The sequence below is a fragment of the Oncorhynchus mykiss genome, chromosome 10, assembly GCF_057628025.1.
Source record: "Oncorhynchus mykiss isolate SJ-2025 chromosome 10, ASM5762802v1, whole genome shotgun sequence".
Taxonomy (NCBI): Eukaryota; Metazoa; Chordata; class Actinopteri; order Salmoniformes; family Salmonidae; genus Oncorhynchus; species Oncorhynchus mykiss.
Genome location: NC_143031.1, coordinates 71072346 through 71093425, shown reverse-complemented (window position 1 = coordinate 71093425; position 21080 = coordinate 71072346). Strand labels below are relative to the sequence as shown.

At 47.1% G+C, this 21080-nt stretch overlaps 1 protein-coding gene across 2 annotated transcripts in view; it reads left to right on the top strand.

Moving 5' to 3' along the window:
* The window catches only part of LOC110534558 (centlein), a 132466-nt gene that overhangs the window by 7274 nt on the left and 104112 nt on the right, over positions 1 to 21080 (top strand). For both annotated transcript variants that reach the window (XR_016483924.1, XM_090187762.1), the window contains 5 exons: positions 2220 to 2354; positions 3339 to 3581; positions 6590 to 6723; positions 7786 to 7948; positions 18260 to 18493. Coding sequence is in view for 1 of the 2 variants with exons in the window: in XM_090187762.1 (XP_090043888.1) it covers positions 2220 to 2354; positions 3339 to 3581; positions 6590 to 6723; positions 7786 to 7948; positions 18260 to 18493 (909 nt within the window). In the remaining variant the exon portion in view is untranslated. The remainder of the gene's footprint in view (positions 1 to 2219; positions 2355 to 3338; positions 3582 to 6589; positions 6724 to 7785; positions 7949 to 18259; positions 18494 to 21080) is intronic.

Sequence of the window (21080 nt, the reverse complement as noted above, 5' to 3'; positions counted from 1 at the left end):
TGCAGAAACAACAAACTGTTTAGAATATTACGAATACATTGTATTATTAAGTAAGTAACCATGGAGATAAGTTTAATAACTGGTTAATTTCCATGCCCCTTCACTTCTAAACTATACCTTGAAAGTAGCAGCACTCCACCCCAAAGTTCTTTATAAGAGCAGTAGAAATTCTGGTTGGTGAAGTTCTGGCCTATTTGCGAAGCTCATTAATAGTCAGGATTGTGTGCAGTGTCACACAGACCACTGACATTCATCATCTCGTCCAGATTTGGGCCAAAGGAACCCAAATGGTGATTAATTGGTTTTTCCCCCCTTACTGTTCTGGAGATGTGATGGTCTGCTGAGTCCACACAGGACCTCACGCTATCCCTCTCAATGTCTCCACTCCCAACTTTCACTATCGTCTTTCCTTTCCTTCTTTTTTCCTCCTCTCGCTACCCCCCTCTCTCTCTCTCTCTCTCTCTCTCTCTCTCCCCCCTTGTCTCTCTTTACCCCCCCTCCCTCTCTCTCTCTCTCTCTCTGTCTCTCTCTCTCTCTCTCTCTCTCCCCTTTCCTCTCTTTACCCCCCCCCTCCCTCCCTCTCTCTCTCTCCCTCTCTCTCTCTCTCTCTCTCTCTCTCTCTCTCTCCCCTTTCCTCTCTTTACCCACCCCCCCACTCTCTCTCTCTATCTCTCTCTGTCTCTCTCTCTCTCCCCTTTCCTCTCTTTACCCCCCCTCCCTCTCTCTCTCTCTCCCCCCTTTCCTCTCTTTACCTCTCCTCTCTCTCTCTCTCTCTCCTCTCCTCTCTCTTTACCTCTTTCCTCTCTCTCTCTTTCTCCTTCTCTCTCCTCTCCTCTCTACCTCTCTTCTCTCTTTCTACTTATTTTTTCTTTCTCTCACTACCTCTCTCTCTCTCTCCCTCTTTGTCTTTCTCCGCTCTCTTTCGTCTCCACTCCCTTCCATTTTTGTAACATAATTAGCTTTCATTTTTAACTGCACTGGGAATTTTTAATGCTAATCTCTCTGTCCTCGACCTCTTAACTTCCCCTAAACCTTTTTCTTACCAATCGAACACTACTGGAGTTGAAATTGTTCTCGCCCACCTCATTATCAACGCTTGAATTTATTTCTACTTCGCCCGTATAAATCTCTATTAAAGCCCGTTTTTGCATGGCGAACGAGGAGATGAAGGCGTCTAGTAAATCCACCATCTTGGAAAAGATTTGAGCGATTCCCCCAACATGGCAATTAATTGCATCCCAGAGCATGGTGTTATTTTCGAGCTACCCGCAGCCTGCAGTGGATTACTGCCATGCCAGAGCCCAGCTGATGCAGTGTTAAAAGGGCAGCCTCCTCTCTCTCCTCCTACAGTCGCCCAGCTATAGGCCTGCCAGATGACTAGGCGGCAGGAACAGAAGATGGATCATTAAAATTATGGAACCATTTTTCATCGTTTTGATTCCTTTGTTCTAGTTTGTTAATAAAGATGAGAAATATCGTTTTGATTAGGCTATCATGCTAACTGTATTGTAAATGTACAGAGTAGTAGTTCATTATTCTATACAGGCCTACACCTATTAGACAGTATTAGAGTGCTCTTATTCTATATAAGTGGCTCATTGTGTAACATTGTAAGTGGTGAGGTTAGCACATACAGTAGTGTGAGGCCTACAGTACATGAGTTGGCTCATGTGTACGGAGGTTTACTGAGGCCAGTATTATGAAAGCGAGGGCTTGTGAAGGTCTCCTTCAGCACCTGTTGTGAGATCAGGGGCTAGAAGGAAGGTTCTGGCCCGGTCACAGGCCTTGTCAGTATCTGCCAGATCTGAACCCAACTGACACAGAAGATGAGTAGGATAGAGTGGTTAGATGTGAAGTAGATTAGACCTCGCATGAGATCCAACTGTGTCTTCCTCGCTAGTGGCCATTTGATAACAGGAGCTCATACTAAATGTCACCCTCTCTGTCAATTGGAGCCTCTGATTGATCCAAAATGGGACCCCTGTAGTTACTGTAATGCCTACTTCCTTCCAAAATCCATAAATAGTTTATTCCCTCCCGTTGCCCAAGATTGCTGTTGATGACTAACGTCATCTCTCTCTCTCTGTATTTCCATCTATCTCTCTTTCCACATCTCTCTCTCTCCATCTATCTCTTTTTCTCTATCTCTCTCTTTTTCTCTCTTTCCATCTATAATCCTCTCTCTCTCTCTCCCCCACTCTCTCCGTTGGCTGAACCAGAGAGTGACAGGGCAGCAGCAGGAGATCACCAACCTGGTCCAGAGGAAGATGGCTGTGGACGAGGACAGAGGCCTAGTGAAGAAGGAGCTGGCAGCTCTGCGCCGCAAACTGGGGAATAAGAGTCAAGAACTTAAGGTTTGGAACAAATTTCCAGTGGCACCCGCCTGCCTGCCTCCGCTTTGAGCTTTGAAGCCTCTGCGCTCTGGCTCCTTGTAGGCAACCACTAGTCTTCACTGTGACACCAAACAGGACGTTTCCCCCAGGGCTATACTGTAGCCTGAGGCCTCAAAATCACTTAGAGAGGCAGGGGAGGAAAAGAAACACGGACTATGTGTTTTTCCTCGCTCTGGAGCAGGCCAGATCTCTCTCTCTCTCTCTCTCTCTCTCTCTCTCACTCGCTCATCGGTTCATCTCTCTCTCTCTGACATGTCTCCAAACTGAGAGGTTTGAGCAGACGGAGAATGCCGAAAAGCCAGAGATAGCGAGGGAGAGAGAAGTCGATAACTTGCCTATAGATAAATACTTAATGATCGACCATGGAGGGAGTGAAAGTAAGGCGTTCGTGTGATGATGTGGCTTATCCCTAATTACGGCCCTGATGGGACCCTGGCTATGATTCATTAATAAAGGAGTGAACTCGAGGTCCGCGGATGCGTCTTTGCATTGCGGGGTCTCGCTGATAAAATAAAACATCAAATCCAACTCCGAGAGCGGGGGAACCATCAAAGGAGGCTGGGATCAGATGTAATGGATGTTGTAGTGAAGTGTGTTCTCATTAGGAGGCCTGTCATTAAAGGGAGAATCTGCGTGGCCCCTGTTACCTGCCTCACAGTTAGCCCCGGCCCTCACAGCCTCACAGCACAGGTGACCTTGTCAATCAGACATGCGTGAGAGCCACATGGGGGGGCCACAGTGGAGCTGCGCAGCGGAGGCCCCAACCAAGCACAGAATAGCACTGACTTTACATTCTACATATTCATCCCATCTCATCCTCCTCAAAACCCCATGCTACTTTTTTTTCTCCTCTCTCTTTCCCTCTCTCTCCTTCTCTCCCTCTCTTCATCCGTCGGTGTTGTTTATCTGGCCCTGTGACTCCTGCCCCCCCTCTTCTTTGTTCAGGATGTGAAGGAGGAGAGGGGGAGGAGAGAAGAGGCCCTGGAGGAGGAGAAGGAGGCATTAGAGTCCTGCTGCTCTGCCCTGCGAGGCGACCTGGAGCAGGCACAGAGGCAGGAGAGGAGGCACGGAGAGGAGAAGGAGGCATTAGAGTCCTGCTGCTCTGCCCTGCGAGGCGACCTGGAGCAGGCACAGAGGCAGGAGAGGAGACACGGAGAGGAGAGAGACTCCGCGGATGCCAAAGTCAAGGTAACACAAAAAGAGATGCCATGTGGAGGGGGGAACTGGGGACCAACCCATGTGTATATATATACACACACACACACACACACACACACACACACACACACACACACACACACACACACACACACACAGACAGAGGAAGGGTTCTGTTTCTTCTACACACCTTGAACCTCCTTATTTCTCCCTCCTCAATATATGAATGTCAAATAATTCCTCTCTCAAAGCACACATTTTAAATATTGATGGCCCTGTTCCGGGGGTGGGAGAAATAATTACTTTTAACATTTTGGACCCAAGTCTCGTCAGGTGAGGAAAAGAAGAAGCCGAGCCCCGGCCAAGTCCCCCGATGTGATCACTGGACGACTGCAGTGTTTTAGTCCTCTCCTTATTTGTGTAGCTTATTAGCAGAATCAGTGATATGCATCTCTCCCCCTCGTCATTATTATGTATCAACTTTACTCTCTCACTCTAATCCGCCTCGCAACAAAAGAATCACCACAGCAGCACGTTGGACACATGTTGTTCAAACAGTCAGACAACCAATCAGTGTCAACCCACAGGAGACCGCCACTACCACCACTACCCTTCCCACTCTCCTCTTGGAACAGAACACAACTGCCCATCAATAGTAGAGTTTGGGGGGGGGGGGCTCCGTGGACGCACACAGCACAGAGGCTCGAACACGCACTCACAGACAGACACACTCCGCTGACGCACACAGCACAACTCTTCTCAGTACGAGCCAACAGTCATTTCTCATCAGCGCTCATCCAGTCAAGTGCATGAGCGACACAACAGACAGAAAGAGAGACAGGCAGACAGAGAGAGAGAGAGACAGGTAGACAGACAGAGAGAGAGAGAGAGACAGGCAGGCAGACAGAGAGAGACAGGTAGACAGACAGAGAGAGAGACAGGTAGACAGACAGAGAGAGAGACAGGTAGACAGACAGAGAGAGAGACAGGTAGACAGAGAGAGAGAGACAGGTAGACAGACAGAGAGAGAGACAGGTAGTCAGACAGAGAGAGAAACAGGTAGACAGAGAGAGAGACAGGCAGGCAGACAGAGAGAGAGAGACAGGTAGACAGAGAGAGAGACAGGTAGACAGACAGAGAGAGAGACAGGCAGGCAGACAGAGAGAGAGGCAGGCAGAGAGAGAGAGGCAGGCAGAGAGAGACAGGTAGACAGAGAGAGAGAGAGAGAGAGAGAGAGACAGGCAGAGAGAGAGAGAGACAGGCAGACAGAGAGAGACAGGCAGACAGAGAGAGAGAGAGCGACAGGCAGACAGACAGAGAGAGGCAGGCAGAGAGAGAGAGGCAGGCAGAGAGAGACAGGTAGACAGAGAGAGAGAGAGAGAGAGAGAGAGAGACAGGCAGAGAGAGAGAGAGACAGGCAGACAGAGAGAGACAGGCAGACAGAGAGAGACAGGCAGACAGAGAGAGACAGGCAGGCAGAGAGAGAGACAGGCAGGCAGAGAGAGAGACAGGCAGGCAGACAGAGAGAGAGGCAGACAGAGAGAGAGACAGGTAGACAGAGAGAGAGAGAGAGAGAGAGACAGGCAGGCAGAGAGAGAGGCAGGCAGAGAGAGAGACAGGCAGGCAGACAGAGAGAGAGGCAGACAGACAGAGAGAGAGGCAGACAGACAGAGAGAGAGGCAGACAGACAGAGAGAGAGGCAGACAGACAGAGAGAGAGGCAGACAGAGAGAGAGACAGGTAGAAAGAGAGAGAGAGAGAGAGACAGGCAGGCAGAGAGAGGCAGACAGGCAGGCAGAGAGAGGCAGACAGGCAGGCAGAGAGAGAGGGAGGCAGACAGAGAGAGTGACAGGCAGACAGAGAGAGAGATAGAGAGAGACAGGTAGAGAGGGAGGGAAGGAGGAGGAGAGAGAAAGAGAGGGCTTTGAATAAGTCAGGGCCAGGGTGTAATTATGACAGGGCCAGTCCCTAGTAACAACTCCACTACGCACATCAATCACATTACCAGACACAGACAGACAGACAGTCACCTGGCTCTGCTCCTGACCAGGCTTTAATACCATGCAACTCTGAGAGATGGGTGGAACACATGGAATGCACAAGGATTCCACACCAATTTAGAACGATAAGTCTGTTCAAGATTGGAACATTAAAAAGTTACAAGAAGTCACAACTATGCACTGATATTGTTTATGTACTAGTAGTGTTATCGCTACATCCTTAGCGCCATCTTTCACGGTGGCTAATTTGCTGCCATTAAATTGCGGCCATTAATTTCACCGGCGTCGGTGATTGAAGCTGTTTTTAATTACAGTCAGACTTGTCCCGATGCCCCCTGTGTGTTTGATGCCAGGCGGCCGGGTCTGCCCTGCTGTAATTGTAGCCTCTCGTTAAAAGGAGAGAGTCTCTTGTGAAGTTTTAAGATGACCCTCAGTGCTCAGACACTCTCAGACCTCTTATCTCTCTGGCTCTTAATGGTAAGAGTTGTTTGGCCATTAGTGGAGTCCAGCAACACAACATCAACACGTAACGTCGTAGAGGACTCCGTCAGGGTAGAGACGGGTCACACACTGTGTCCTGGCCTCTGGCCGTTGTTTTCACGTGGACTTTTGTATTAGCACATCTACGCCGTTCTGAAGCTCATTTAGGAACAGGAACACCAAGCCTTTACCAAATCCACTGAGGAATACAAACGGTCACCGTCATTTGTTGAACAAACACAAAACAGAGTCGCTTCCTCTAGACCAATTCCCTGGAGGGCCTAGTGTCTGCTGCTTTTAGGCTTTTCCTTTTAGTGAAGACCTAGACAACCAGGTGAGGGGAGTTCCTTACTAATCAGTGACCTAAATTCATCAATCAAGTATAATGGAGGAGCGAAAACCCACAGACACTCGGTCCTCCGTGGAATGAGTTTGACACCTGTGGTCTGTGGACTTTACAGCATGTTTTTGTGACGACTGTTGCTGTAAACAGACACAAGTACATTTGATTAGTTGATTGATTGACTGATAGTCCTCTTCTTGTCCTCCACCATGGCAGGAGATGGAGGGTGATCTGAGCGATGCCCAGCGGCAGGTGGCAGACCTTCAGGGCCAGTGCAGCAGCCTGACAGACCTCCTCTCCTCCAGGCAGAAGGAGGTGGCACAGAGGGACCAACACGTCACCCAACTCAGGTCAGATAATAAAACCTTATAAAAATACATTGTATGTGACAGACGCCTTTCAGGTCACTCTTGGACACCTTGCATTAAAAATAAATGGAAACTGCTGTGCGATGTGCCATAACGTCTGTGATTTGGCATCGTCATGGATACAATGCACAATGACGTAAATGTCACAGGCAATATTTTTCATGCATTCAAATTGGTCTGTCATGTTGGTTTTGTATACCTTGTAAGTATAAATTGGTCTGTCATGTTGGTTTTGTATACCTTGTAAGTATAAATTGGTCTGTCATGTTGGTTTTGTATACCTTGTAAGTATAAATTGGTCTGTCATGTTGGTTTTGTATACCTTGTAAGTATAAATTGGTCTGTCATGTTGGTTTTGTATACCTTGTAAGTATAAATTGGTCTGTCATGTTGGTTTTGTATACCTTGTAAGTATAAATTGGTCTGTCATGTTGGTTTTGTATACCTTGTAAGTATAAATTGTACAGTGAAATGACCCTCAATTAAAATACGTCCAATATCAATTTATAATCTTGCTAAATTAGATTTACTTTTATGTGGCTTTCATTATCCACAAAAGTCTCAGTTAAACCCGTTTAGAGTAGTGTGTGCGAGAGTGTGTGCGACAGTGTGTGCGAGAGGCTCTAGCCGTCTCTCCACCCCGAGGCTCTGAGGCGACACGCACATCCTCGTCTAGAACCAGTTGATAAGCCCTGCATACCAGATGTGCTTTGGAGAGCTTTGTAGAGGCAGAGTCAGGGAGAGAGAAGGGGAAATGGTGCAGGCTTTGGCTAAGCTTTAGTCAATATGATAAAACGGTGAAAACCCAGGAGCCTTTGTGGGTAATCTCACCTTTTTTAACTACTCTGTGTCTTAACGTGGTGTCACTGAGAGATGTCAGCCAGTCACATCCGGCTCAGGGAAACGCTCTGTGTGTTAGAAGTGATTGAAGATGTCATTGTACTTTAGTAACGTCTTGTGTCATTATGCCACAAATTCTTTATGTTTTGAATATGTTTGTATAGTAGGTATTTGATGTTGCGTTGTGCATGTGTTTCTACGCAGGCGTGAGCTGCAGGAGGTGCAGGCCCTGTACAGACAGAGTAGTGAACATGCTGCAGAGCAGGCCCAGCTCATCCAGCAGCTAGAAGGACTCAACCTGGACACACAGAGAGTCTTACGCAACCAGGAAGAGGCTCACACTGCAGACACCACCTCTTATCAGAAGGTGACTAACTATACTATATATTACCACTCTATTCATTTACACTACAATACCCAGAGTCCTCTGTAACCAGGAAGAGGCTCACACGGCAGACACCACCTCTTATCAGAAGGTGACTAACTATACTATATATTACCACTCTATTCATTTACACTACAATACCCAGAGTCCTCTGTAACCAGGAAGAGGCTCACACTGCAGACACCACCTCTTATCAGAAGGTGACTAACTATACTATATATTACCACTCTATTCATTTACACTACAATACCCAGAGTCCTCTGTAACCAGGAAGAGGCTCACACTGCAGACACCACCTCTTATCAGGAGGTGACTAACTATACTATATATTACCACTCTATTCATTTACACTACAATACCCAGAGTCCTCTGTAACCAGGAAGAGGCTCACACTGCAGACACCACCTCTTATCAGAAGGTGACTAACTATACTATATATTACCACTCTATTCATTTACACTACAATACCCAGAGTCCTCTGTAACCAGGAAGAGGCTCACACTGCAGACACCACCTCTTATCAGAAGGTGACTAACTATACTATATATTACCACTCTATTCATTTACACTACAATACCCAGAGTCCTCTGTAACCAGGAAGAGGCTCACACTGCAGACACCACCTCTTATCAGGAGGTGACTAACTATACTATATATTACCACTCTATTCATTTACACTACAATACCCAGAGTCCTCTGTAACCAGGAAGAGGCTCACACTGCAGACACCACCTCTTATCAGAAGGTGACTAACTATACTATATATTACCACTCTATTCATTTACACTACAATACCCAGAGTCCTCTGTAACCAGGAAGAGGCTCACACTGCAGACACCACCTCTTATCAGAAGGTGACTAACTATACTATATATTACCACTCTATTCATTTACACTACAATACCCAGAGTCCTCTGTAACCAGGAAGAGGCTCACACTGCAGACACCACCTCTTATCAGGAGGTGACTAACTATACTATATATTACCACTCTATTCATTTACACTACAATACCCAGAGTCCTCTGTAACCAGGAAGAGGCTCACACTGCAGACACCACCTCTTATCAGAAGGTGACTAACTATACTATATATTACCACTCTATTCATTTACACTACAATACCCAGAGTCCTCTGTAACCAGGAAGAGGCTCACACTGCAGACACCACCTCTTATCAGAAGGTGACTAACTATACTATATATTACCACTCTATTCATTTACACTACAATACCCAGAGTCCTCTGTAACCAGGAAGAGGCTCACACTGCAGACACCACCTCTTATCAGGAGGTGACTAACTATACTATATATTACCACTCTATTCATTTACACTACAATACCCAGAGTCCTCTGTAACCAGGAAGAGGCTCACACTGCAGACACCACCTCTTATCAGAAGGTGACTAACTATACTATATATTACCACTCTATTCATTTACACTACAATACCCAGAGTCCTCTGCAACCAGGAAGAGGCTCACACAGCAGACACCACCTGCTATTAGCTATTAGTAACAACACAGTACTAATACACTCTACCCATAGCACACAGTACTAACACACAGTACTAACACACAGTACTAACACACAGTACTAACACACTCTACCCATAGCACACAGTACTAATACACTCTACCCATAGCACACAGTACTAACACACAGTACTAACACACAGTACTAACACACAGTACTAACACACTCTACCCATAGCACACAGTACTAATACACAGTACTAACACACAGTACTAACACACAGTACCCATAGCACACAGTACTAATACACAGTACTAACAAACAGTACTAACACACACTACCCATAGAACACAGTACTAATACACAGTACTAACACACACTACCCATAGCACACAGTACTAACACACAGTACTAACACACACTACCCATAGCACACAGTACTAACACACAGTACTAATACACTCTCCCCCTAGCACACAGTACTAACACACAGTACTAATACACTCTCCCCCTAGCACACAGTACTAACACACACTACCCATAGCACACAGTACTAACACACTCTACCCATAGCACACAGTACTAACACACACTACACATAGCACACAGTACTAATACACTCTACCCATAGCACACAGTACTAACACACAGTACTAACACACTACCCATAGCACACAGTACTAACACACTCTACCCATAGCACACAGTACTAACACACACTACCCATAGCATACAGTACTAACACACAGTATTAACACACACACTACACATAGCACACAGTACTAACACACAGTACTAATACACTCTACCCATAGCACACAGTACTAATACACACAACCCATAGCACACAGTACTAACACACAGTACTAATACACTCTACCCATAGTACACAGTACTAATACACACAACCCATCGTACACAGTACTAATACACTCTACCCATAGCACACAGTACTAACACACTCTACCCATAGCACACAGTACTAACACACAGTACTAATACACTCTACCCATAGCACACAGTACTAACACACAGTACTAATACACTCTACCCATAGTACACAGTACTAATACACACAACCCATAGTACACAGTACTAATACACTCTATCCATAGCACACAGTACTAACACACTCTACCCATAGCACACAGTACTAACACACTCTACCATAGCACACCGTACTAACACACAGTACTAATACACTCTACCCATAGCACACAGTACTAATACACACAACCCATAGCACACAGTACTAACACACAGTACTAACACACACTACCCATAGCACACAGTACTAACACACCGTACAAACACACAGTACTAACACACAGTACTAACACACAGTACTAATACACACAACCCATAGCACACAGTACTAACACACATTACTAACACACACTACCCATAGCACACAGTACTAACACACTCTACCCATAGCACACAGTACTAACACACAGTACTAATACACTCTACCCATAGCACACAGTACTAACACACAGTACTAATACACTCTACCCATAGTACACAGTACTAATACACACAACCCATAGTACACAGTACTAATACACTCTACCCATAGCACACAGTACTAATACACTCTACCCATAGCACATAGTACTAACACACCGTACTAACACACCGTACTAACACACAGTACTAACACACAGTACTAACACACTCTACCCATAGCACACAGTACTAATACACAGTACTAATACACTCTACCCATAGCACACAGTACTAACACACAGTACTAACACACACTACCCATAGCACACAGTACTAACACACAGTACTAATACACTCTACCCATAGCACACAGTACTAACACACAGTACTAATACACTCTACCCATAGTACACAGTACTAATACACTCTACCCATAGCCCACAGTACTAATACACTCTACCCATAGCACACAGTACTAACACACTCTACCCATAGCACACAGTACTAACACACAGTACTAATACTTCCGGCGCCGACAGAGATGGCCGCCTCGCTTCGCGTTCCTAGGAAACTATGCAGTTTTTTGTTTTTTTACGTGTTATTTCTTACATTAGTACCCCAGGTCATCTTAGGTTTCATTACATACAGTCGAGAAGAACTACTGAATATAAGATCAGCGTCAACTCACCATCAGTACGACCAAGAATATGTTTTTCGCGACGCGGATCCTGTGTTCTGCCTTACAAACAGGACAACGGAGTGGATCCCATGCAGCGACCCAAAAAACGACTCCGAAAAAGAGGGAAACGAGGCGGTCTTCTGGTCAGACTCCGGAGACGGGCACACCGTGCACCATTCCCTAGCATTCTTCTTGCCAATGTCCAGTCTCTTGACAACAAGGTTGATGAAATCCGAGCAAGGGTAGCATTCCAGAGGGACATCAGAGACTGTAACGTTCTTTGCTTCACGGAAACGTGGCTTACTGGAGAGACGCTATCCGAGGCGGTGCAGCCAACAGGTTTCTCCACGCATCGCGCAGACAGAAACAAACATCTTTCTGGTAAGAAGAGGGGCGGGGGCGTATGCCTTATGACTAACGTGACATGGTGTGATGAAAGAAACATACAGGAACTCAAATCCTTCTGTTCACCTGATTTAGAATTCCTCACAATCAAATGTAGACCGCATTATCTACCAAGAGAATTCTCTTCGATTATAATCACAGCCGTATATATCCCCCCCCAAGCAGACACATCGTTGGCTCTGAATGAACTTTATTTGACTCTTTGCAAACTGGAAACCATTTATCCGGAGGCTGCATTCATTGTAGCTGGGGATTTTAACAAGGCTAATCTGAAAACAAGACTCCCTAAATTTTATCAGCACATCGATTGCGCAACCAGGGGTGGAAAGACCTTGGATCATTGTTACTCTAACTTCCGCGACGCATATAAGGCCCTGCCCCGCCCCCCTTTCGGAAAAGCTGACCACGACTCCATTTTGTTGATCCCTGCCTACAGACAGAAACTAAAACAAGAGGCTCCCACGCTGAGGTCTGTCCAACGCTGGTCCGACCAAGCTGACTCCACACTCCAAGACTGCTTCCATCACGTGGACTGGGACATGTTTTGTATTGCGTCAGACAACAACATTGACGAATACGCTGATTCGGTGTGCGAGTTCATTAGAACGTGCGTTGAAGATGTCGTTCCCATAGCAACGATTAAAACATTCCCTAACCAGAAACCGTGGATTGATGGCAGCATTCGCGTGAAAAGCGCGACCCACTGCTTTTAATCAGGGCAAGGTGTCTGGTAACATGACCGAATACAAACAGTGCAGCTATTCCCTCCGCAAGGCTATCAAACAAGCTAAGCGCCAGTACAGAGACAAAGTAGAATCTCAATTCAACGGCTCAGACACAAAAGGCATGTGGCAGGGTCTACAGTCAATCACGGACTACAGGAAGAAATCCAGCCCAGTCACGGACCAGGATGTCCTGCTCCCAGGCAGACTAAATAACTTTTTTGCCCGCTTTGAGGACAATACAGTGCCACTGACACGGCCTGCAACGAAAACTTGCGGTCTCTCCTTCACTGCAGCCGAGGTGAGTAAGACATTTAAACGTGTTAACCCTCGCAAGGCTGCAGGCCCAGACGGCATCCCCAGCAGCGCCCTCAGAGCATGCGCAGACCAGCTGGCCGGTGTGTTTACGGACATATTCAATCAATCCCTATACCAGTCTGCTGTTCCCACATGCTTCAAGAGGGCCACCATTGTTCCTGTTCCCAAGAAAGCTAAGGTAACTGAGCTAAACGACTACCGCCCCGTAGCACTCACTTCCGTCATCATGAAGTGCTTTGAGAGACTAGTCAAGGACCATATCACCTCCACCCTACCTGACACCCTAGACCCACTCCAATTTGCTTACCGCCCAAATAGGTCCACAGACGATGCAATCTCAACCACACTGCACACTGCCCTAACCCATCTGGACAAGAGGAATACCTATGTGAGAATGCTGTTCATTGACTACAGCTCGGCATTCAACACCATAGTACCCTCCAAGCTCGTCATCAAGCTCGAGACCCTGGGTCTCGACCCCGCCCTGTGCAACTGGGTACTGGACTTCCTGACGGGCCGCCCCCAGGTGGTGAGGGTAGGCAACAACATCTCCTCCCCGCTGATCCTCAACACTGGGGCCCCACAAGGGTGCGTTCTGAGCCCTCTCCTGTACTCCCTGTTCACCCACGACTGCGTGGCCACGCACGCCACCAACTCAATCATCAAGTTTGCGGACGACACAACAGTGGTAGGCTTGATTACCAACAACGACGAGACGGCCTACAGGGAGGAGGTGAGGGCCCTCGGAGTGTGGTGTCAGGAAAATAACCTCACACTCAACGTCAACAAAACTAAGGAGATGATTGTGGACTTCAGGAAACAGCAGAGGGAACACCCCCCTATCCACATCGATGGAACAGTAGTGGAGAGGGTAGCAAGTTTTAAGTTCCTCGGTATACACATCACAGACACATCACAGACAGAACTGAATTGGTCCACTCACACAGACAGCATTGTGAAGAAGGCGCAGCAGCGCCTCTTCAACCTCAGGAGGCTGAAGAAATTTGGCTTGTCACCAAAAGCACTCACAAACTTCTACAGATGCACAATCGAGAGCATCCTGGCGGGCTGTATCACCGCCTGGTACGGCAACTGCTCCGCCCTCAACCGTAAGGCTCTCCAGAGGTTAGTGAGGTCTGCACAACGCATCACCGGGGGCAAACTACCTGCTCTCCAGGACACCTACACCACCCGATGTCACAGGAAGGCCATAAAGATCATCAAGGACATCAACCACCCGAGCCACTGCCTGTTCACCCCGCTATCATCCAGAAGGCGAGGTCAGTACAGGTGCATCAAAGCTGGGACCGAGAGACTGAAAAACAGCTTCTATCTCAAGGCCATCAGACTGTTAAACAGCCACCACTAACATTGAGTGGCTGCTGCCAACACACTGACACTGACTCAACTCCAGCCACTTTAATAATGGGAAATGATGTAAATATATCACTAGCCACTTTAAACAATGCTACCTTATATAATGTTACTTACCCTACATTATTTATCTCATATGCATACGTATATACTGTACTCTATATCATCGACTGTATCCTTATGTAATACATGTATCACTAGCCACTTTAACTATGCCACTTTGTTTACATACTCATCTCATATGTATATACTGTACTCGATACCATCTACTGTATCTTGCCTATGCTGCTCTGTACCATCACTCATTCATATATCCTTATGTACATATTCTTTATCCCCTTACACTGTGTACAAGACAGTAGTTTTGGAATTGTTAGTTAGATTACTTGTTGGTTATTACTGCATTGTCGGAACTAGAAGCACAAGCATTTCGCTACACTCGCATTAACATCTGCTAACCATGTGTATGTGACAAATAAAATTTGATTTGATTTCATTTAATACACTCTACCCATAGCACACAGTACTAATACACACAACCCATAGCACACAGTACTAACACACAGTACTAACACACACTACCCATAGCACACAGTACTAACACACAGTACTAACACACTCTACCCATAGCACACAGTACTAACACACAGTACTAACACACAGTACTAACACACTCTACCCATAGCACACAGTACTAATACACAGTACTAATACACTCTACCCATAACACACAGTACTAATACACTCTACCCATAGTACACAGTACTAACACAAATTCCAATACCACCTTTTATAATACGGTTACTTCACCACACGACATCACACTCAACCATACACCACCACACGACATCACACTCAACCATACACCACCACACGACATCACACTCAACCATTCACTACCACACCATACACCACACAACATCACACTCAACCATACACTACCACACGACATCACACTCAACCAAACACTAACACACGACATCACACTCAACCATACACTACCACACCATACACCACCACACGACATCACACTCAACCATACACCACCACACGACATCACACTCAACCATACACCACCACACGACATCACACTCAACCATACACCACCACACAACATCACACTCAACCGTTCACTACCACACCATACACCACCACACGACATCACACTCAACCATACACCACCACACGACATCACACTCAACCATACACTAACACACGACATCACACTCAACCATACACTACCACATGACATCACACTCAACCATACACTACCACACGACATCACACTCAACCATACGACATCACACTCAACCATACACTACCACACGACATCACACTCAACCATACACCACCACACAACATCACACTCAACCGTTCACTACCACACCATACACCACCACACGACATCACACTCAACCATACACCACCACACGACATCACACTCAACCATACACTACCACACGACATCACACTCAACCATACACCACCACACGACATCACACTCAACCATACACTATCACACGACATCACACTCAACCATACACCACCACACGACATCACACTCAACCATACACCACCACACGACATCACACTCAACCATACACTACCACACGACATCACACTTAACCATACACCACCACACGACATCACACTCAACCATACAATACCACACGACATCACACTCAACCATACACCACCACACGACATCACACTCAACCATACACCACCACACGACATCACACTCAACCATACAATACCACACGACATCACACTCAACCAGTCCCCCTAACACTCTAACAAACATGACCACAACGGAGACACCAGCTCCTATCAGTAAAATCACCATGAAATCACTAAAAACCACAACACCACCCCCCCCCCCCCCCCAAAACCACATCACCACCCCGCCAAAACCAAATCACCACCCCGCCAAAACCAAATCACCACCCCGCCAAAACCACATCACCACCCCGCCAAAACCACATCACCACCCCGCCAAAACCAAATCAACACCCCGCCAAAACCACATCACCACCCCGCCAAAACCACATCACCACCCCGCCAAAACCAAATCAACACCCCGCCAAAACCAAATCACCACCCCACCAAAACCAAATCAACACCCCACCAAAACCAAATCAACACCCCGCCAAAACCAAATCACCACCCCACCAAAACCAAATCAACACCCCACCAAAACCAAATCACCACCCCGCCAAAACCACATCACCACCCCGCCAAAACCAAATCAACACCCCGCCAAAACCACATCACCACCCCGCCAAAACCAAATCACCACCCCGCCAAAACCAAATCACCACCCCCCCAAAACCAAATCAACACCCCGCCAAAACCAAATCAACACCCCGCCAAAACCAAATCAACACCCCGCCAAAACCACATCACCACCCCGCCAAAACCAAATCAACACCCCGCCAAAACCACATCACCACCCCGCCAAAACCAAATCACCACCCCGCCAAAACCAAATCACCACCCCCCCAAAACCAAATCAACACCCCGCCAAAACCAAATCAACACCCCGCCAAAACCAAATCAACACCCCGCCAAAACCAAATCAACACCCCGCCAAAACCAAATCACCACCCCGCCAAAACCACATCACCACCCCGCCAAAACCACATCACCACCCCGCCAAAACCAAATCACCACCCCGCCAAAACCAAATCACCACCCCGCCAAAACCAAATCACCACCCCGCCAAAACCACATCACCACCCCGCCAAAACCAAATCACCACCCCCCCAAAACCACATCACCAACCCCCCAAAACCAAATCAACACCCCGCCAAAACCAAATCACCACCCCCCCAAAACCACATCACCAACCCCCCAAAACCACATCACCAACCCCCCAAAACCAAATCAACACCCCGCCAAAACCAAATCACCACCCCGCCAAAACCAAATCACCAACCCCCCAAAACCACATCACCACCCCGCCAAAACCACATCACCACCCCGCCAAAACCAAATCACCAACCCCCCAAAACCACATCACCAACCCCCCAAAACCACATCACCACCCCCCCAAAACCAAATCACCAACCCCCCAAAACCACATCACCAACCCCCCAAAACCACATCACCAACCCCCCAAAACCACATCACCACCCCCCCAAAACCACATCACCACCCCGCCAAAACCAAATCACCACCCCCCCAAAACCACATCACCACCCCCCCAAAACCAAATCACCACCCCCCCAAAACCACATCACCAACCCCCCAAAACCACATCACCACCCCCCCAAAACCACATCACCACCCCGCCAAAACCAAATCACCAACCCCCCAAAACCACATCACCACCCCCCCAAAACCACATCACCACCCCGCCAAAACCACATCACCACCCCCCCAAAACCACATCACCACCCCGCCAAAACCACATCACCACCCCCCCAAAACCACATCACCAACCCCCCAAAACCACATCACCATAAGGCAAGCTGACAATGTGTTGTCTTTACAGTGGTAATACAGTGAGGCAGTAAACATGTTCTCTCTTCAGAAGTTCAACGTTGTGCCAATCTCATGGTTGCCAAGCCACTCACTGTAAGCCCTGTCTGTAACAGGAGTTTCTGTGTGGAGAGGTGGTGGGACAAACATGGATAAAAAATCTGTCCAGTCAGGGGGTTGGTTTTACACTTTCCACTACTCTCCCACTTTCTCCTTCAACCCTTTTTCCTTCTCTCTCTCCCTCCCTCCTTCCAGATGATCATAGCATCTGTCCTCTCGTCTTCTCCATGGAAATAGGAGAACGATCGTTGTCACGACTCTCTGTCCCGTCAGCACCCGATGTGATGAGTGTTTCTGTTTTCTCTCCCTCTCCTCTACTTGTGGCCACAGCTCTACAACGAGCTGAGCATATGTTACCAGGCGCTCAAATCCAACGAGGGCCGGCTCCGCCAGAGTCACGTCGCCCTGACAACCCAGCTGGGCCAGAAGGAACAGCAGATTGTGCAGCTCCAAGGCCAGCTACAGCAACAACAACAACAGCAGACACACAACCAGCAGCAGCTTCCACAGACCATGGCCCCAGCCGGTCCCCCAGCCAGGCAGACCAACTCTAAACACTTTGAGGTGAGCTGTCAGAGGTTTGAGCTAGAGGCAAGTTGAAGACATTTTGCGTCACACTTCTCAGGGATTATATTGAGAGTGCTGTACAGCCAGAGGCAGTGAACTGAGTGTCCATATTGTCTACCTCAGAAGTTCTTCATTGCAGACAGATGTGTGTGTGTGTGTTTATGCACGCCACTGCATGCACTTTCACACTTTAAGTATTGCTTGATGAAATAATGAATGTTTGTTTTGACCCATGTCACGTCCAAGTTGTTTATAATGGTCCAGCACTTACACCACCCTTGATATAGACATACGTCTAACCTCCGACCCCCTGACACTCAACCAGTGTGTAATTATTGTCCGGCCTGGCAGGAGTGTGTGGGTGGTGATATGCCCACCATAGCCCGTTGTGGGGGTGGTCTTTAGAGACAGAGAGATGCTTATCAGGCGCTTGGCTTGATATCCAGCCCACCCTTGATCTTCTGATCTTCCCATTTCTGTTCAAGCCCAATGTCAGTGTCTTTCATGTAGATTTCTGATCTCTCTCCTCTCTTGGGTCTCTCTCTCTCTCTCTCCTCCCACCAATGTCTCTCTATCTAGACTGGGACTCAATTAAAAATTCTCTTCAGGTGATAGAATCATAGAAGCAGCATCCATTTTGCCATTCCCCTCTGCCCAGGTTTAATTGGAGATGGGTAATGGTGTTGAGTAGTGATGGTGTCAGCTCTCCCCCTTTCTCAACTCACACCCAGAGGGTAGAGAGTAACAAGATGCTGTCTGTCTGTCTGTCCAGCTCCATCAACCAAAGTAGCGCTTAATATCTTTTAATGATGCGTTTATCAGTCATCCTCCCTATTGGTTAGACCACACATGGTCAGTCACGGTCCACAGATCCACAACAGTAGCAAGACAATATCAGGCGGTCGTATTGCTGATCTAGGATCAGGTCCACCCTGGCCATGTAATCTTATTGATTTATAATCTAAAGGTATAATCTAAAACTGATCCTAGACCAGCCCTCCTACTCTGAGATATGTTATACATACAGGTGCTGATCTGAGCAGTGTTACACCTTGCAGAACGGTTTGCTATTCGCTGCTTTACAAATTGATTGTGTTTGTCTAATTTGACGGGTGGTAATCCTCCAGATAGCATCGCCCCGGACAGGAAGTCAGAAGATATCAGTGCAAATGTTAAGTGAGTTACAATTGCCTCTGTCTCACTTAACCCTGTTAATTCAGCCGAATGAATGCTGAAATATAAATGGATCAATTAGCGAGCAATTAAGTCCAGCTATGCAGTGTTACCCCAGTAATTAATACTACGTTCTAGAGGAGACGCGTTCCAGGCCGGTGTGTGGTGTGTGTGTATGCATGTTTATAACTGAGGGTTTTTGCGCGTGTGTGTTACAAGTCTTTGTGTGTGTGTGTTCTTTCTGACACTGCCAATACAAGGCACCCCTGTCTCTCAGTCTTCCACCCCAGTAAGCATCCATCCATCCATCCGTCCATCCATCCATCCATCAATCCTCCATCATAAGAAACTCAGATCACATAATTTTCGGGCATCTTTATGCATCAAAACCGATGCGTGGCATCAATATTAAATAGTGTTTACCCAGAGCACATGTAGCCGGCGCCTGGGCTGCTTTGTCTCTTAACTTTCCTTACCTACTGACATCAAAGTGAACAGATCAGATTATCGTCCCAAGGTATCCCAGCCAGTCAGGAGGGAGAGGCCTCTCCGTTTCCCAGGCTATAATTGCACTGACAGGGCGTGTGTGTATTCCAGCGTAAATAGCTAATTCCATAACGACTTCCTCTCGCCGAACACCTGTTAAATTCTAATGCACCGGTTGTTAGCCGGAGATTTATTTTAATTTGAAATGTTTGGAAGTTACCTGTTGGAGATGATCAAAGTGCTGATGGCTGGGGGAGCGCCGGGCGGGGGGAGACGTAGCTAGCGCCACACTCATTTGAATACGGGGAAAGAGAGGGAAGAGCGACGGCTTTGAACACTACTTTCTCGGAGGGAGAGGAAGGCAGGAGGAAGGGGGTGCAGGAGGTGAAAAAAACACCCCTTGTGTGTTATGTTGCCATGCTCTGCTAGATAACTACTGTCTGTCTTCTGTCTCCATGTCTGAAGTGGAGTTAACGCTTTACAGCCAATGCTCAATGCTGCCTCTGGGACTGAAGCAGGTCAAGTCTGAATAGGAATCAGTCTGTCTAGTAGTCAGACGATGTCAATCTGGACTTCAATCTTGTCTACTTTCTATAGCTACTGTAGTACCTCTGGTACCTTCATCTACACATTTGTACTGGAATGCAGAATTCAGGTGAAAGTTGTGTTAATGATTTGGAGTTGGGAAGTAGGTGAAATCTAGTTTTACATCTGCTTTTGATTGATCTCCATTTGTTTTGAAGGAACGGCCAGTGATCCTACTAAAACTTCCTCTTGTACCATAGTTGTATCCTTGTGAGAGTTTCTCACAACGAGCTTGCTAGTTCTTTGCTAGCCATTCATCTCGATAGTTGGATGCCTTTGTGCCTTTATGTGAGTCAGCGAGTACACTGCAGACAGACCGAGACAGGTCTCCATAGAGTCT